General features: G+C 41.2%; 2 protein-coding genes across 2 annotated transcripts in view; one reads left to right on the forward strand and one right to left on the reverse strand.

Annotated features, from left to right (window-relative positions):
* Positions 1–19,356, reverse strand: part of IQCH (IQ motif containing H) — a 438,281-nt gene that overhangs the window by 72,005 nt on the left and 346,920 nt on the right. The gene's annotated exons all lie outside the window — the stretch shown is intronic.
* Positions 12–17,840, forward strand: AAGAB (alpha and gamma adaptin binding protein). The gene is made up of 10 exons (XM_075207586.1): positions 12–148; positions 7,972–8,162; positions 11,177–11,273; positions 11,811–11,900; positions 11,975–12,058; positions 12,491–12,567; positions 14,712–14,811; positions 16,086–16,190; positions 17,383–17,432; positions 17,555–17,840. Exons 1-10 carry the CDS (start codon positions 79–81, stop codon positions 17,630–17,632), a joined length of 942 nt encoding a protein of 313 aa, XP_075063687.1. The 5' UTR covers positions 12–78; the 3' UTR covers positions 17,633–17,840.

The raw sequence follows: 19,356 nt of genomic DNA on the forward strand, positions 1-19,356 counted from the left end.
CAGTTGCCATGAGGAAGTTGGGCGGTTGCCATGCGGAAGTAGGTCAGGCAAGAGTGCGGAAGAGGCAGCGGTCCAGTCATGGCCTCTGTCCCCAGTGTGCTGCTCACCAGCTGTGCGGCCGGATTTAAAGAGGAAGAGCTGGTAACACGTAAGTGCGGTATCACTGCATGGTATAATACGGGGAAGGTAGAGGTGTAGGCCCCTAGATGGGGGGATCACATGCATTAGGTATCATGGGAGCTCTATGGCGGGGATAGGAAGCTTATGCATCTACAGAAAGATCTGCCAATCAAAGGAGAGCAAACTGACAGGGCATGCTAGGGCTTGTAGTTCCACAATGGCTGGAGAGCCACATACTACCTACCACTGAGTGACTGGAAGGGGTCAGAATAAGAGTATAATAGGGACTGTATTATTAATCTCTGTTTATATAGCACCAGCATATGTTTTATAGAGAATATTTAATTGCATCAGCCCCTGTCCCAGAAGCTTACAGTCTAAATTCTCTACCACACAAACCTAGCAGTGTGCAGGAGGAAACCCACACAAACATATGGAGAACATACAAACTCCACACAGATAGGGCCCTGGTTGGCACTGTGGGGCCATGGATCACTGTGTCGTCCATATATTTAGGTCATCAGTATGAGATGGTAGTTTTCTCATTTTATTTATTTCATATTAGTAATTGTTACATTTAACTGTGTGGAACATAGTTATGGTGTAACCTTTTTTTAAAAAAAAACCCAAAACAATATTCCTTTTATGCACTGGAATATTGCTCATATGATCTCTCTGCAATAATGTGAACATGTGGTTTCCCAGCTGTTATGGAACTACAAGGACAACCACTTTATTTTTAGGGCAGCACGGTGGCCTAGTGGTTAGCATTTCTGCCATGGCCTTCTCTGTGTGGAGTTTGTATGTTCTCCCCTTGTTTGTGTGGGTTTCCTCTGGGTGCTCCGGTTTCCTCCCACACTCGGAAAAAACATACTAGTAGGTTAATTGGCTGCTATCAAAATTGACCCTAGTCTCTCTGTCTCTCTGTCTCTCTGTCTCTCTGTCTGTCTGTCTGTCTGTCTGTCTCTCTGTCTCTCTGTCTCTCTGTCTCTCTGTCTGTCTGTCTGTCTGTGTGTTAGGGAATTAAGACTGTAAGGTCCAATGGGGCAGGGACTGATGTGAATGAGTTCTCTCTACAGCGCTGCAGAATCAATGGCGCTATATAAATAAATGGTGATGATTATGCTTTAATTCAATATCCTAAGATTACTTTACAGTGGGATTTGAGGGTAAGAGTTCAGGACGTGTTTTGAAGAGTTATAGGATAAGAGAGTTTATCAAAGATTATAAGTAGATTAATGTTATTTGTAGCATGAAAAATGGTCAATTGAAAGAAGCATGTTCTTAGAAAAAATATGAAAATCAAGTGACAGTTTTCAAGGGGTTGTGCTCCAACATATAACTAAGTACTTGATTTAGAGAAAAATGTAAGTATATGTTAGGCGAAAAAGATTTTGTGTCTGAATATGTGCTAATTTGTTTATTATTTAGAAATTACATAAGACCTCTTAGCTTTAGCATTTTACATCTACACTATTACTCATTCATAAGATGCTTACCATCTGAACTCTTGTGATTACATATGGTTTATATATGTACATTAGAGTCTTTGCCTATATATACTTTACTAATATTCATTTACTGGTTCATGCAGCTTCTACATAATAATCAGGGACCTCTATTTTATTGTATTTTAAATACTTCTGTGATTTTTGCATAAACATATTTTGTTTGCTTAGTGGCCTAAGTCTAGATATTACATATACCCCCTTTTTCAGGAAATGTTACAGTGCTCTTTATTGCATGGGTTTCTCTGGCATGGAATAAATTACTTTGTTTGTCTTCATGGTTGTAAGTTTATTCCACCAGGTGGCTGTCAAAGCTTGCATTGCTGGGCATGTCATTACTGTTGAGGGATTTATGACTGTAAATGTGCTGTTCCTTGTACAATTTTTCGGTTGGAAATTCACCCAATGATAGCTTTAGAGCAAAACTGCTAATACACATTTTTTTCTAATCCCTTAGGGATGAAACATGTTTCCTGATCAATGCTACTAATATTATATTATTATATTATACAGTGTCTAAATGTTGCCCAGTTCTGTACATTACGGAGGCATAAGATATCCCTGCATGTTTGCATTTACTGTCTAAAGAAAATGTTATTAAGTGACTTAAAGTTTACATGTCACCTACACTTAGCAGAGGCATTCATTTTGTGGGCATGGAGCAATATTTAAACCTTAGTGATGTCACTCTTTGATACTGAATTTATAGGCTACATTCCCTTGAATATTGTTTCAGTAACCTAAATGCTGCTTCTGTAGTGTGTAGGTGGCATATAAAGTTTAATGGAAACACAGAAATGTTGATCTGTGAGTATGAGACTGTAATAAGATCATGCACATAACAGATATAGTGGAATGTGAGATGAAGTGGTTAATGGGAAGTGTAGTGCACTATCTGACTCTGGGGAAATAATTACACTAAGTGACTAGGGAGTATACTAATCATGCTTGAAATGGTTATTTCTAGGGTTACATGTAAAGTATTAATTTCGAAGGAAGGAAATGTATATCCCAGTAACATTATTATGGCTTTTATATTCTATATGTGCTATCAAGATATCTGCAATTTGATGAGCTGCAGTAAGTTATAATAATAGCTTTCTATGTATATAAAATAATAGATATCTTGAGTTCTGTATTTTTCCTGTATGTTTGTGGATGCCATCAGGCGTCCTCTGTCTGCAACAAATCCCTCACTACTGCCTTAGACGCTGTCGCCCCGGCCTCTTCTATCTGCCGCCGACGCCTTATTCCCCAACCCTGGCACTCCAAACTTACACGCTTCCTTCAAAAATGCTCTCGCACAGCTGAACGCCTCTGGAGGAAATCTCGTTCCCTGGCTGACTTCCTCCACTTTAAATTTATGCTCTCCTCTTCCTGCTCTGCACTGTCCCTTGCTAAACAATCCTACTTCAAGTCCCTCATTTCTTCTCAGTCCTCCAATCCCCGTCGCCTCTTTGCCACCTTCAACTCCATCCTCTCTCCCCCCCCCCTCCCCCTCTCCCACCTTCCTTCTCCGCCTCTGACTTCTCCACCTTCTTCTCTTCCAAAATTGAGGCCATCAGACTGAACATTTCCTCCTCCAATCCCTCTCCCGCCACCACCATCGCTTCACCGCCCTCTATTAATCAGCTCTGGTGCTCCTTCACCCGTACATCTGGTGATGAAGTTCGCTCCCTTATTCTTTCCTCTCCACCCTCTACCTGTCCTCTTGATCCAATCCCCTCTCACCTCCTTCGCTCTCTTACTCCTACTGCTTGCTCTCACCTGGCTCACTTTTTCAACTTATCACTCTCCTCTAGCACAGTCCCCTCTTCATTCAAACACGCTCTCATCTCTCCTATCCTCAAGAAAGCCAATCTTGACCCCACCTCCCTTGCGAATTATCGCCCTATCTCTCTTCTCCCCTATGCCTCCAAATTACTCGAGCGGATTGTCTGCAGCCGCCTCACCAGACACCTCTCGGTCAACTCCCTCCTTGACCCCCTCCAATCTGGCTATCGCCCCCTCCACTCCACTGAAACTGCCTTGGCCAAAGTTACCAATGATCTCCTTTAGCCAAAGCCAAGGGTCACTTCTCCCTACTCATCCTCCTCGATTTCTCCGCGGCCTTTGACACTGTAGACCACCCCCTCCTGCTGCAAACTCTTCTCTCTCTCGGCCTGTCCGGTTCATGCCTGGTTCACCTCATACCTTGCTAACCGCTCTTTCTCTGTATCCACGTCTGGTTCTTCCTCCATCCCCTCTCCTCTCCCTATTGGAGTCCCTCAAGGCTCTGTTCTGGGCCCTCTACTATTTTCACTCTACACTTCCTCCCTTGGCGCTCTCATCTCCTCTTTCGGTCTTCAGTATCACCTCTATGCTGATGACATTCAACTCTACACATCTTCTCCTGATCTTTCCTCCTCCCTCCTCTCTCGTGTATCTGACTGCCTCTCAGCCATCACCTCCTGGATGTCCTTGCGCTTTCTCAAAATTAACATCTCTAAAACTGAACTCATTGTCTTTCCCCCGCCTCGACTCCCTTCCCACCATGACCTCTCTATCGTTGTTAACAACTCCACCATCTCCTCTGTCGGCCAACTCCGCTGTCTTGGGGTCACTCTTGACTCCTCTCTCTCTCTTGCCCCCCACATTCAATCCCTCGCCCAAGCCTGTCGCTTCCAACTCCGCAACATTGCCCGCATCCGTCCCTTCCTCTCTCAGGAAGCCATTAAAACTATCATACACGCACTCATCATCTCCCGCCTTGATTACTGCAACATCCTCCTTACTGGCCTCCCCCACTCCCACCTCGCACCCCTCCGCTTTATACTCAATGCGGCTGCAAGACTCATCTTCCTTTCACGCCGCTCCTCCTCTGCCTCCCCTCTCTGCCTTGCCTTACACTGGCTCCCTTTCCCCTACAGAATCCTTTTCAAACTCCTTACCACCACGTACAAGGCTCTCTCTCAGTCTACGGCCCCTTACATCTCTAACCTCATCTCAATTCACACTCCTGCCCGCTCCCTACGCTCAGCTAATGACCGCCGCCTCTCCTCCACTCATATCACCACTTCCCACTCCAGAATCCAAGACTTCTCCCGTGCCGCCCCCCTCCACTGGAACGACCTCCCTCGCTCCATCCGTCTCTCTCCTAATCTGTGCTCCTTCAAACGAGCACTCAAAACTCACCTGTTCCTTAAAGCCTACCAACCTTCTACCTAACCCGCATCTCCTCCAAACGTTCTACCCTCTCTCCTCCCGGTCCCTCTCCCCACACTTCAACTTCCTCCAATTGTGTCTGTTTCGTTCTCCCACCCTTAGGATGTAAGCTCGAATGAGCAGGGCCTTCTTCCCTCTTGTCTCCACACCTGTTCTTCTACTCCGCCTCTACTGCATTGACCTAACTGGAGTTTCTGAAGCATTGGTATTTTTGTTTATTGTTCTGTACTGTTATACCCTGTATAGTCTACTGTTTGCTTTGTGTACGGCGCTGCAGAAATCTTGTGGCGCCTAACAAATAAATGATAATAATAATAATGCCATTTGCAGTCCTTTTTATCTAAAGTGACTTGTAGTTTTAGCAGGTTTAGGACGGGTTAGAAAAAAATATGATATAAGATCTTTGGAATAAGGCAATAGATTCAGTAATCTGTACCATACAGGGATTTAAAAACCTTTAAAAAAAAACCAAAACAAAAACTTTTATTTGACTCCTTAATTCTCAGTGTTTCTCATGTTACCCTCTTGCTTTAGAAAAGGGATTGTCTGCTGCAAACACTAAAAACATGGATGGGAAAAATTGGCACTATGACATGTTTAATAACCCTTAACCAAGTAGAGGTAGATGATGAAGGTTGCCCATTCTTGTCCGATTTATATGAAGTCAACCACAGAAATAAAAGATTCTCAATGTGGGCCACCAAACTGAAAAACGATTCACTTTTATTTGTGCTCCAGTTCCTCAGGTTTTCATAATATCTTTCCCACCACTGCTATACTTGATCTAAAGACTATTGGCAGTATTTATGAAGACTGGTGCAAAGGAAAAAGGTGGTGTTGTCAGTGACAGCTGCTCTAATACTTGCTTTATATTCTGAAATGCACTAGACAATTACAATTAAAATTATTGGTTGCCAAAGGAAACGCCAACTCTTTTTTTTTTTTTTTTTTTTTCTAAAGCTTTATTCCTACCTTATTGTTCTAACTTGGCATAAGTGACTGTTTTGGAGAAAGCAATTATATGTGAACAAACAGTGCTAAAATGCAAACCTGCAAAATCATTGTTAATACATGTCAAGTACATGTAGCCTGTATTAAAACATCCTGAAATAACGTAGACAAATGTAGAAATCCCATTAATATTGGCACAATGGTATTATTGCTTGGTTATGCATTCATCTGTTTAAGTTGTGGCTGTACAGTCTTGATATAGACTACATGTGGTCTAGACATTTTAATATTTCTTTCAAAAAGTCACTTTAATGTGCTGTATATAAGTAAAATAAGTGCTGATTTTTTCTCTTGTTTTTTTTTGTTATTTTATGTTAAATAACTATTTATCCTCTGCATGTGAATGATAATACATTGACATTCAATGACTAAAACAGGAAGTAAAGTGTGTATAGATAATGGTCACCCCACTGGAAGAATCTGCTATCTCAAGTTACTGAATCTTTTTATTTATGTGTGTTTTTTAATGTTTGTCATTATAAGAATGTACTATTTTATTCGTAGGGATGACAACAAACCTGTAGTTGGGAAGAAACTAACATAAGCTTTTTTTTGTCTGATTCTCTGCTTATTGCTTACTCTCATTGGGTCCTACTCACAAGCCAGGCTTGGAAGGCACATGTTCAAAGCACATTCCTGGGATAACATTTGTTTTGGAGGAGCAGACTGTCTGAGAAGGCAGCTCTGTGTTTTACGACTGTCTGAGAGGAGTGCATGGTTCTCTAGCTTGGAAGCCCTAATAGCAAGTGCTGTACAGTACTTTATCCTGGTGTGCAGAATTTTTGTGTGTGTGTATGTGTGTGCACCTGTTTACCACATCTCATATTAATAGGTCTCATATTAATAGGTCTAATGACTCCTTCACTTGTATACAGCTATCTACAGTCTAAAAAGACTAGAACTACAATACTAATACTATTATCACCAATCTAAAAGAGTTTTTTATAGTGTTTTGTTGTGCTTCTAGCATAACACACTGAGCCACTGTAATACAGACTGTCTCACTTTTCTGACCTTCAATTCATACACAATACTTCAACTTGGCTCATCTTCCTCTTCTACTTCTCCTCTGCCTAAATCCCTTCATTGGCTCCCTATCCTTTTCAGAATTCTGTTCAATCTCCTTACCTTCACTTACAAAGCCCTTATCAACACTTCTCCCCCTGACATCTCTGAACTTGTCTTGAGGTACATACCTACCCAGCCACTCTGCTCCGCCTCAATTCACCTCTCATTACCTCCTCCCATGCTCGCCTCCAGGACTTCTCCTGTGCTGCCCCAACTTTGGAACTCCCTACCCTACTTCACTTGACTCCCTCAACCTTCACTCCTTCAAATGCTCAATGAAGACTCGCCTTTTTCAAGCTCGCCTATCCTACCACCTCCTAACCATCTTATCATCACCTCCTCTTCCTCGTCTGCCATCTCCATTTTCTCCCAGTTGGTCCTACTGTCTCTCACCACCCCTCCCTCTAGAATGTAAGCTCTCACGGGCAGGGTCGTCTATACCTATTGTCTCATGTTGGTCTACTGTCTGACTCCCTCGTACGTCCCCGTCACGTCTCTTGCACTCTGTGTGAGTCCCCCTAGCATTACTCACACTCTGCTACTCATATGTATTATCTCATCTATTTGTTATCTGTTTCTGGCGCTACAGAATCTGTGGCGCCTTATATAAGATAATAAGATGAGAATTTCATATGGCCACTGACCACTGTCTGTTAGTGTTAGTTAGTGGGACAGTGCAATAAATCCGAACACTGTGCAAAGATAATGTGCAACCAATACACCACTGGCCTAAGTTATGCAATTGGATGCACAGTGTCAGTGAGGCCCTTCCATGTTCCCCGAGCACATACTGCTGCCAAATGTTTAAAGATATTTAGTGCCTATATCCTCCTAATACATGTACAAACACATCAGATGGTTGGCTGGCTCCCGAGGTGGCTGTTACCATTGTATCTGATTGATGCTAAACTATAAATGATTGATAACCAATCGCAATAGTGACATGATTACACCATCGCTTCTTTTAACAATAGTTAGAGCACAGCCTTCATTATTCTACCACTTATCCTTAATTCCCATAGAGTTTTAATGTAAGTAACGGTGTGTCTGTTTCTTGCAGAAATCATTGGGGCAGACCAGCTTCCTGCGCCTCTAGAAGGAGTGGAGGGAGTGAGGCAGTACCCATGGAGGATAGACAACAAGTATTACTCGGCCAATGTCAATATTTGCATTGTACCCAGCACAACCCATGTTACTGCTCAGATGTCTGAGTCTGTCCAGGCCTTCATCGTATTCTTTGACAGCACAGTGGTAAGTGGTATTGATGTAAGATACAACACAAGTGTGTATCCAGTTGAAAATATTGGGATAATATTATGTTTCCTTTTGTGGAGAAATGCTGAATGCCCATCTGTACAATGGGGAATGTTTCCCTAATTGTGCACAGCCCACCACTGCCAACTCATTTCACTAACCCTGTCCTGCAGGAAACACCATTGATCAACCCAACCAATCCCATTGGACTGTGCACACTCTTGGCTCTGCACATCATCATCAGCTATTTATATAACATGTGCTGATCTGTAAAATGGGTCCATATGCACAGAAGTAGGTATGACATCACAAAAAGGAATTTGTAGCTCAACAAAACAGATTTGCTTCATTTTTGTGCATCTATAACTTATTTCTGACTTGTCATGGGATTTTATATTATTATATTTATATTTATTTGTGTTCTATTTGTGCACATAAGAACACTGTTTGTCTTTAACATTTTAGGAGTCACGTGTAAGCCAGGCTATGGGTGACTATTTTCTCGGCCCTGATCTGTTAATAGCTGGGATTTCCTTTCCCTTATGTATACACACTTAGTTAATCCACTCTTGAATACATTAAATACACATTGACAAGTATAAAAATAATTTTTGCTGTGTGAAAAAAAAACAACACTTTCCACTAGTGATGGCCTATTGAAGCTTATTGCATGGGACCTTTCTAAACTTAAAATAGAGGTTCACATAGGAGGATCGGTTGAGGCTAGCTAGATAGCTAATATAACGTTACATACAATATATTGTATTGTAACTTGTCAATGTCGTTTATCTTAACTTTTGTATAAAGTCTCTCAGCTCTTTGTGACTATTAACATATATGTTTCAAATCCACTCTTCTAGCCTAGTGATTATTTAGTAGTTTGTTTAAATATGAGTTATTATTAACTCAAGGAGTGAAAAGTAATAATTTGTTATTTGTGCTACAATATGTAGACCATTGTAATTAAATCATATTTAGTGTTTTTGTATCGCACTATATTTAAATTAACCAGGTCAGTTGGGATGGTGCTTACAATGGTCAGCACTGTCAATCAACGTGACAAACTCCTGCAGAGATCCATAAGTTCAACATCTTAAGAGTTGTGTAAATAAAATAATAGATAGCATGGGATATCTCATGGTGTAGCTGTAGGACTTAAGCTATAGGAATTGTATTTGTAAGCCTGGGCTGAGTGTGGGGCTAGCGCTACCATTATGAGAGATTGGGAGGTTGGCTAAGGTGTAATGTCGCCGCTGCACCCCCACTCATAGCACCGACATGAAGTAGAATCAGCCGGCAGTTTCTTATCCGTTGCTGGTCCTCAATGTTGGGGTACAGCTGATCTGTATGACACTGGGCTATTCTGTCACAACCCAGCACCACACTGCCAGTCTGAGGAGCAGAACATCCTGCCCTCTAAGGTAAGAAGCAGCAAGAGGAGGGTGACTTCAGGGGCAGGGAACAGGGCACCTAGGGCAGCCACTGACCTTCTACTGGCCCTGGCTCTGCATAGTGATGAGGATTAGAGCTGCCTTCTTGTGTTTCTCTCTAACAGAATTAAACCAGTTTCTGGATTTGAAGAAGACTTCATTTACTATGATCTTCTAACCAAACCTTAGACCCAGGAGAGTCAGCACATAGTAGCCAGACCCTGTCACAGGAGAAGTATGTACTCAAATAGCACTTAGTGAGAGCAATCTGTGAGCATGCTTTAGGACAGAACTGAGTATATAATCTAATAGGTATATTGTAATACTCATCAGAAGTTCTCTCAGTAAGGCGACGCTACCATCAACTGAGTCCCAGATAACGAGTAAAAAGAATATTGTCTTATTCTCATTGATTACATTGAATGCAAAGTTCCCCCAGGACAGTTCCACTGTAAAATGTATGTCATTTAGAGATAAAATCACAGTCTCTGAAATAATAAATGTAGTATTTCTCCTGAATTGGTAAGCGGATTCTGAAATCATTGTTGCTTAGGTTTCCTTGAGGCCTTTATTGTTAAAATGAATATTTAAACTCGCCAATTTACCTGCATTATTAAGGGTTAACAGGTTTACACCGTGCAGAAACACTCACCAAAGTGAAAACTCAACAGCCATACTGGCCATCCAAGTTCTATTGTGAACATGGAAGGGGAGGCTGATACAAGAGCTCAGACTAATATCTTTTCAAAGTCACTTGACATATGTTAATATACTTGTGAAATCGACATTTTAGCTGACATATGTGTTTTTGTTTACACTACAATTTAGCAGAAAAACAAGCAATAACTAAAAAATAATTGGCTTTTTTAATTTGGGGAAATTAAATACTAACTGTGTGCAGTTTCCCCTTTACCGGAGTTAAAATTGAATGAAATATAATAATTTAATCAGTTACAAAAGCTGGGTTCATCTTTATTTTCATAGTAAATGTCCAGTTTTTGTGGATCACACCCCCCCCCCCCACCTTCAAAATCAGACATTAATACGCCTAAAGGGTCAATTTTGTAAAGCACAGTCTAACCTGTATCTGATGGTACTGGAAGATGATGAGTCTTGTCAGGAAGGCAGTGATGGTATGCGGTCCACATACGTATAACCCCATCCACAACATTCTAGTGCCAGTGTGGATGTTGTGGTTGAGGCTGGCATATGTAGGGGACAGCATTTAGCCCCCCTCCGACTGAAGAGAAGGATCTTCACATACAGGTACTGATGGAGAACACCCAGCGAGGAGCTAGATCAGGATAGGACTTCTATTGGCAGTATTGAATCTTTGAGCCTATTAAGTAAGTTTTCAGAGGGGAGGAGGGGCTATCCACAAAGGTGGACATTGTATTTAGCAGTAGATAGTCACCAGGAGAGGAATCGTGGGAGATTGTAAAGTAACTGACTGGCACTGAGTAATACAGACAACAGTGACATGAGAATGCGGGATCACTGATGATGGGGCTATCTACATTTTGTTTCTTCATTACTGAATAACGTGTTTACTAAAACCCACATTCCCACATGTCATGGCAGAAATGTGGTCTAGAGAAGGTGTCTCCCTGGCTTCCACTGCTCGAAGACTGGCTGCTGGATGTCATGATCCTGGTGTGTGAGCGGGCATCTGATACTGGTGAGAAGCTGCTCCATCAGTTGTATGTTATATACTCTTATTACATTATTTCTCTTATTAATTCTATATATATATTATTGTACCCTTTACAGGGTCACTGGTACAGATTTAGGCTAGGGCAGAGGTAACGTCTGTCCTCGACCTTCAGCTGTAGGGGCCCCACCTTGACATAATCTGGCTCCTGTTTCTATAGGTGTCATATTTCATTATGTGCGAGTTTATTTATGATGCTGGAAGAGTTTCCATTTTGAGACATTGTAATCTAGATAATCTCAGGCTGATCCCTTCCATTGTAACATTTCTTAAAAATGAAATGCATAATTTGGTAATTGTTCCATTTGCCGTGCTAAAGTTGGTATTAATCCAGAATTTAGCATTGTGTGTGCTATTGCAGGTAAAAATGTGTTTTCTGCTTTATGTTTAACTCTCTTATTTCTTACTGTGAAGTTATGATTGTTATAAATCAAGTCAGGTTTTTAATTATTCACGTGTAATTGTCCAAGTCAACGATTCCTCAAAACAATGCCCTCTTTGCAGGTGTGAGCCGACAGACTGCACAGGAGTGGTGTATCCAGCATGGGTTTGAGTTGGTAGAGTTGAATCCTGAGGAGCTGCCTGATGAAGACGGTAAGTTGTGAAGTAAAATGAGCAATTTGCTATCAACCAGAGGAATGGTTCCTAAAGTGTTCTCCTCTGTGCAGATGATTTCCCAGAATCCACTGGCGTCACCCGTGTTATTCAGGCTCTAAATGCCAACGTGTGGTCCAATGTGGAAATGAAGAGTGGTGAGTGGCTGAGGGTTTTATCTGGTCTCACTGAGAAAGTGGTAACAGAGATTTTTGTTGGCTACTCCTTGGGAAAATATGAACAGACTTCTGCAAAATGCTATTTACTTGGCATCTGAGCCTTTACCCATCAGCCCCGTCGCTGAAATCATTGACTGAAACTGTGCGGCCATGTAACTACTATTCCCCAGAAGTCTGTTCTCCTGCATAGGAGCAGTTTTGGGCGGTGATGCGTGTAAAGGACAAACAGCACTGATTAGATGTTTGCTATAAAGACATCCATGCTTCAAATGTATGTAAACTTACATTCAATGTATCCGAGTTGTATAACACAATTGAGCTGTGCTCCAGAACCCCAGATTCTCCATATGTTTGTATTCCAGATGTGCATTCAACTTGCTGAGTGGTAACTGCGTATCCATGTTATTCCAGAACAATCCTATGGGATCTTCAGCTCATTGACATCCATGAACCACAGCCCAGAGAGCAGCGCAGATGCACAGGATAACGTGAGTGAGCGTCCTGCATCTGGGGTTATGAAGGGCAGATGTATATGGGACAAGGAAGTCATCTGGTCTAGTTCTGGATTTGTATAATTTCAAGCCTGTTTATTGCTTACATATCACAGCAGTTTATAAGACAGGTACATGTTGGTTCTCCAGCTGTTGTAGAACTACAAGTTCCAGCCTCTGTATTTCCTTTCGTACTGTAGAGACAGGTGCCTTCCTCTGGTATAAGGTATTGTTGTGTGATAGCACACTATGTAGAGTCAGGTCTCTGATAAAGCAACAGCCCCACGCAGGGGAAACTAAATTGTCATGTTACAGGTATATAACAAAAACTGACACAGAACGAGAAAAGCAAATACTTTCCATAAGTATTTATCCAGCGCATTGTGGCTCATGTACATGAACCTTTCATTAACTAAGCCAATCCACTTGGATATTTTTGGTTGCTTAGGAACCATTGATTTTCTGGCGATATTAATATCAGCCAGCATGAAAAGGTCAACAACAGTCTAATACAAATGTGCATTTTACCCTTTAAATCCACATTCTTGGATTCATTGGAGGTAGGTCCTCTCCCATTCTCACTACACAGCTCTTAACCTTCTTCTAAAATTCAGAAACTTTGGGACAGCCCCATATCAAGTTCCTAAAGGTACCTTGCTGGTCTCCACATTTAGGTTAAGTCTCGTCTCCCACCAAATTTAAATGCCCAGCCAGATGTTAACTATACCCTATGAATAAAGAAAGTTTGAATCTGTCTATATTTTGCAGACACAGTAACTTTGTATGCGCCTTTGAGTATTGTTCACAACAGTCAACCTTTCTATTAGTAATATGTAGATAACTGTTTTGTTAGACAGTTGACAATGTTTCTGCCACAGGTGGGGAAACCTTTTGATATAGGAGCAGGAACTAGGCCAGGGATGTTGGTACATCATGGCACAGGCTGGGCATCTATAGTGGCTGGATAATGAATTAGGAATTTTTTAGTTTCTTGTAAAACTTTACCATATGGTATGGCGTCCCATCTTGCAAGAACATTCCATCATTTCCTGGAAACCACTCTCTTATCTGGGGGGGGCTGACATGACTTTTAATAAGGTCAGAGTACTGCTCCTTTCTCATTGTGCCTTTAACAATGTGCAATCTCCCTGAGGTGCAAAAGTTAAAAAATTCCTAGTTCATTGTCCAACCACTGTATATGCTACTGCGAAGTAAATTCTGACCTGGCTCAACACGTCTTTTCGCCCTCAGGCAGCAAGACACCCTAATTACCTGTTTGGGGACTAGTGCTCTTTAATGTAGATGGACCTATAAAGTTAGGCTGCGACAATGCTCTGCTATGTGTAGAATGGCCACATTCCAGTGGTTGTAGGCTGATCCTTGTGTCATCATGTCACTGGCATAACCACCTTATTTCTATGTTTAGTACAGCAGAGAGACAGCAGGTAAGTATATTTCCAGCTGGTTTAGTTAAGCTGAAAATGAAGGAGATGCCATTTAATATTGTGTCGCCTTAAGTGCAATAACACAATGGATTGCTACATTTCCATTAAATAACTGATGGTTCTGCATTTTTCTATACTTTGTGAAAGCACCTGGGTACACACCTATACAATCATACTTCAGATGCAATTTTACGGACAATGATCGTACAGATTTGTGTGTACATACCTATATGATTTACCTTCAGATCTGTGATCATCATCTCTCATAACCATCTGCTGAAAAGATTGTAACTCTGCACACTCTACAGATAGCTGCATACGCTGCTGGTTGTGAGTGCATACACACTACCATATTTCCACAACATTGTTCCATCGTTTATAGAAATTTTTATGAAGTTTATGAAACCAAATCAACAGATGCAATGTGTTTTGGTACGATTAAACATGCTTGTGGGAGTACACAACATACTCGTGCAATATCTGACCAAATGGCCGTGAATCGTGCAATCTGTGCGGTAACTGCATAGGTATTTAAAGGGCTAAAATGAGTAAATGTTGTAATTATCATACATGACTGCCATGTTATAGGCATATGATAACATATGAATCGTTGTTTATGATATCTGAAACTTCTGAAATTGCCAAGTGTCCTAATAAACCATACGTTTGGGCTAAACACCTCTCTCTCTCTCTCAGGTCTCTGTGTCCAGTGGAGAATCCGCAGTACATCTCGGAGAGCAGGGGCGAGTTGGGGGCTCTGCCAGTCATTGTGATTCCCAGGTTGATACCATTGTAGGTGAGTCTACAGCCCGGATAATATATTAGTCTTTGTGCAGTTAAAGCATGTTCTGTGTTAACAGCATAAGCCCCAGCAGTAGATAAAAGTGGTGGTGGGTTTTTTTACTTTTTTTTTTTTTTCTTTATTTGTGAAAATTTCATTTCTGTTTATATGTCAAAAGAAGAAATAATCCAGGAAAGCATGAAAGATGGAAATGGCAAGAGACGGAACCCCCAATTTATGTGCATCCCCCAATCCCGGACCATAGAGAGATCTAGACTCCCACAAACATGAAAATATTTAGTTTGCCCTTGGTAAAATGACACCTAGAGCTTTCCACTGTATTAAGCATTGTCTGTGCCCCAGCTTCTGGTTGACATAGTGATATATATCCACTGGTTAGAAATATGTATTAGCTGCTAGTAAAATTGTGTAATCCGAAGCAGAAGCGACTGACTCCTAATTCTAGTCACTGCCCAGCTGGTAGATACATCAGTGTATGTATCTACCAGGGATGTTTCACATTTCTCTGCAGAATGACTCCTTGACGTTCTGCAGACAGGCTAACGCTCACCCAGCATCTTCTGCCCAATCATCAGCTGTCACAGCTCCAGTGCAAACACATAGGGAGGTAATGGATACTCTGTATGGTAACATTGCAGGAAGAGATAAAGAGGCTTTAGGCAGACAGGTGCAATCATCATTTTCCGCCCACATTCCCTAAAAAATAACTTGCGAAACTACTAGACTTGTTGTGAAGAGATAGGATGGCCAAGCTTTTTATCAATAAATATCCATATGTTTTGTGTCTGTTACTTCGGGTAACCTCTTTGTGTCTGGAAATGTCAGTTTGGCTGCACTAGTAAACAGATTAGTCCTGTGTTTCTCGCATAGGCCTCAGACACAAATTCCCATTGATCGCATGCTGTTTAATACTAGTCATTACTCACTGAGCACAATTTAACAAATAGATTATTAGAGCGCTAAGTCAAGTACTTCAGTGGTCCTTTTTCTTTGTTTGTTTAGTGCTATAATATGAATGATCTGGTGGGCGTAAAAACCACTAGAAATGCTTTACATGATTATATAAACAAAGAAAGAAATAGAATACAACATAAAGCTCCGAGCCAGCGTACACAATCACCTGGTCACAAGTATTGGTGTTGAGCTTTGTTTTCTTATGTCCTGTTTATGCCTTAACAGTTGCAATGATAAATTGGCACTATAAAAGACAAGCACAGTTATTGAACCTCACAATTGTAACTAACAAGTCCACCTATTGTCGTCTTCAGACCCAATGCTGGACCTAGACATCCGAGAACTGGCCAACCTCACTTCCGGAGAAGGAGACCTGGAGAACTATGGCCGACTTTTCTCCAAACTTCAGGAAATGAAAGGTGAGGACCTACATCAGACTGAAGGGTCTTCCATGTTGCACATTGCTGGTAGTATTATGTCATGTAATAATCCCCCCCCTCCCCCAGAGCTGCATTAATAAACCTGTTTACATGCAGTAGTGACTACTGCCAAGTGTGAGGCTTGCTCCTCTTGTGGCAAATACCTTTTGTTGACTTCCTTGCTTGTAATTAGAATCGGTCTGGTTGAAGTTCAGCACAGATGCGGGCTGTAATACAGGCTGGAAAATGGGTGTTTTGGGATGATTACTAGATGTGACTAATTTAATGCCAATTACACATGGACACACTTAATATGGTGGATATCCATATCGCCACATAAACTAATAATATGGCAGATATGCATTTCTCTTACAAAGTCCTAGGCTTTCCTTCCAGAACTTATACATAGAAGGCCTGATTCATTAAGGAAAGTAAAGCAAAAAAATGAGTAACTTTGCACCCTGGCAAAACCATATTGCATTGGAGGGGGTTTATTGTTGGGGTAGGGCATGTCAAGTGTTTGTGTGCTACATGGAAAAGCAGCCAGTATTTAACATGTGCAAAATAATAAACTAATTTGCACCCTTTGCATTGTAACATGGTTTTGCCAAGGTTCAAAGTTACTCATTATTTTGCTTTCCTTTCCTTAATGAATCGGGCCCAGAGAAAATGGCTAATTTTGCCTATTTAAAGCCATAAATAAGAATCCTCCTGGGAATAACATCTATGAAAAACTGTTCTACAGGTATCTATAGAAAAGGCAGTGGTTGCCCTCAGTAACCAATCAGATTCTAAGGGGCGTATTTAATTGTCAGCGTTAACGCTGCAAAACGAGCGCTCGAAAAATATTACCGTTTATACGGGCGCGAAAACCGTTAATACGGTAGTTTACTCGCGGAATTTCAGCTCGCAGCTCAGGGAGCAGCGAGCTGAAATTCCGCGAGTAATTACCGTGTTAACGGTAAGATTTTTAGAGCGCTCGTTTTGCAGCGTTAACGCTGACAATTGAATACGCCCTTAACTGTCATTTTTCAAGTACGTTGTAAATAATGAAAGCAAACATTTGATTGGTCGTTATGGGCGACGCCACCTTTTCTCTACAATTAACTGCAAATCGGTTTTCCTAAATGTCCTCCATTATGTATTCATTCTACAACTACTATCCATGTTTTTTTTTTCTTTCTCTCATCAGATAAAGCTGCCACTTTGCCACATGAACAAAGGAAATTGCATGCAGAAAAGGTAAATGATTGGCTGAAGCACACACGCGTATATCCCTGACTCTGTGCAGTGTTCTTTAATGTAACTATTAGAAGAGATAAAGCAGGTAATCTGAATATACCCAATGCCTTGAATTCCTTCAGGTTGCCAAAGCTTTCTGGATGGCCATTGGTGGAGATCGTGATGAAATTGAAGGTATTTCTACTGATGAGGAGAACTGATGGATGCACACTGCAGAGACCGCAGGCACTTACCTGGGGGATACAATCTTCTGTCGGACTTACAGTGCTGCTTCCCCATCTCTTCTGCCTACATTATCTGCATAGGTAGCTGCTCCGTCTACTACTCCATGTATGTTTGTCACTGGTATTACTTGTGTATTTATTAGAAAGCAACAAATCTAAATAAACTATTTTATATTCACTTCAACATCAGTATCGCTTGTCTAAGGTAACGTAAATATGTCTGAATACATTCTCAGTAAAGATTAGTGCTCCGCTCACAGGGATCTCCAGTCTGTGTGTTTGGCATGGGAATGGTCCTAAAATAATCATTCCTGGGATCTGACAGCTCTCCAGTCAGAGTAAGTCTACCAGCTATGGTGGAAAGTTATATAGATTTCATTAAATCATAATTGTTCTATGTTCTAACATGGCTTCCTCTATCCCAGTCACTATGTAAGTCTTTCACTGTAAAACTTGGACAGCTCTACAATAGAACTATAGAGGAAAAATCTCTTGTCACAGAGTGTTTCTTCTCCATATGACAGGATAGCTCAGGTTTATGAGGAAATACATAAAAAAAAACATGCTGTGAGTGCTGCCATATTTGTGTGTGTGATCATTCCACATCTTTCATCCATTAATAGGCATTCCTGCCAGCAGCTATGATTACTGCAGCAGACTTGTTTGTATTTTTTTTCTTTGCATGCTTACATATTGAAATCAGAACATTTCCATTATTATACCGCTTTCTATTCTCAGTATGGAAGGAACGGCACAAGCCACACTAAGAGAAATCCTCATGGCAGCTTCCAGTTAGGCTCGTCGGTGAATGCAAACTTGATTTAAGTGGGTGTACACTATCCACTGTTCTCTTTTTCTAGAATAATAACTTTTGTATTTTTATTATATATCATTATATATTTTCAATTATTTATTCTCTTCGTTTTCTTTGGGGAGACCTTTTTTTTATCAAATGTAATGGGTCTCTGCTGAAACCAGCAGCATCAGACTTAGTGTAGCATGAATCTAGTAATAGCTGAGCCATTCAGATACACCCAGGTAACCCATGATCTATTAGTGCTGATATGCAGGGAGACCCCTGCTTCCTCCTCTCAGCTAGGGATGTTCAATAGTTCTGGTGATGGGGTCACCAGGAACCACTACTACAGTGATCCCCTGTCATTTACAGCTAGGTGCCACTTCTACAAGCCATACATACCCATTCTGATAACCAGGATGTACAGATGTTCTAGCCGGATGGGTAGTACAAAATATGCCCTAACAACTTGCTTAACATGATTCATTCTGAAAGTGTTATTTCGGGAAAAGTAAAGGCAAGACTCATAGGGGCTGATACAGAGTTGGCTACAAAATAGGATTAAATTACTCTTAAAGAAAGATCACAAGCAGAGCCGAAAACATCTGAAGACAGATAAGCAGCATATGTGCCTGTTTTATAACAAGTCATCAGTGAGTCCTAACAGGGACAAAAGATACACCTCCTAACTGGCATATATGCATGAGCTGCATTTGTGCTAACACGTCTTTACTGTGCAGCCCGCCTCTCTGAGCGCAGGCGGGTATAAGTGCCAGAATCTTACAAGTCTGCTTAGGAACATAGATGTGCGCCTACTTTCTGGGCATGTGCAGAGCAATTCTGTGCAAGATTCGCTCTGCGAAAAGAAAAGCTAATATGAAAGGGGCTATGAAAGTTAACCAGG

This window comes from Mixophyes fleayi, chromosome 4 (assembly GCF_038048845.1).
Source record: "Mixophyes fleayi isolate aMixFle1 chromosome 4, aMixFle1.hap1, whole genome shotgun sequence".
Lineage (NCBI taxonomy): Eukaryota > Metazoa > Chordata > Amphibia > Anura > Limnodynastidae > Mixophyes > Mixophyes fleayi.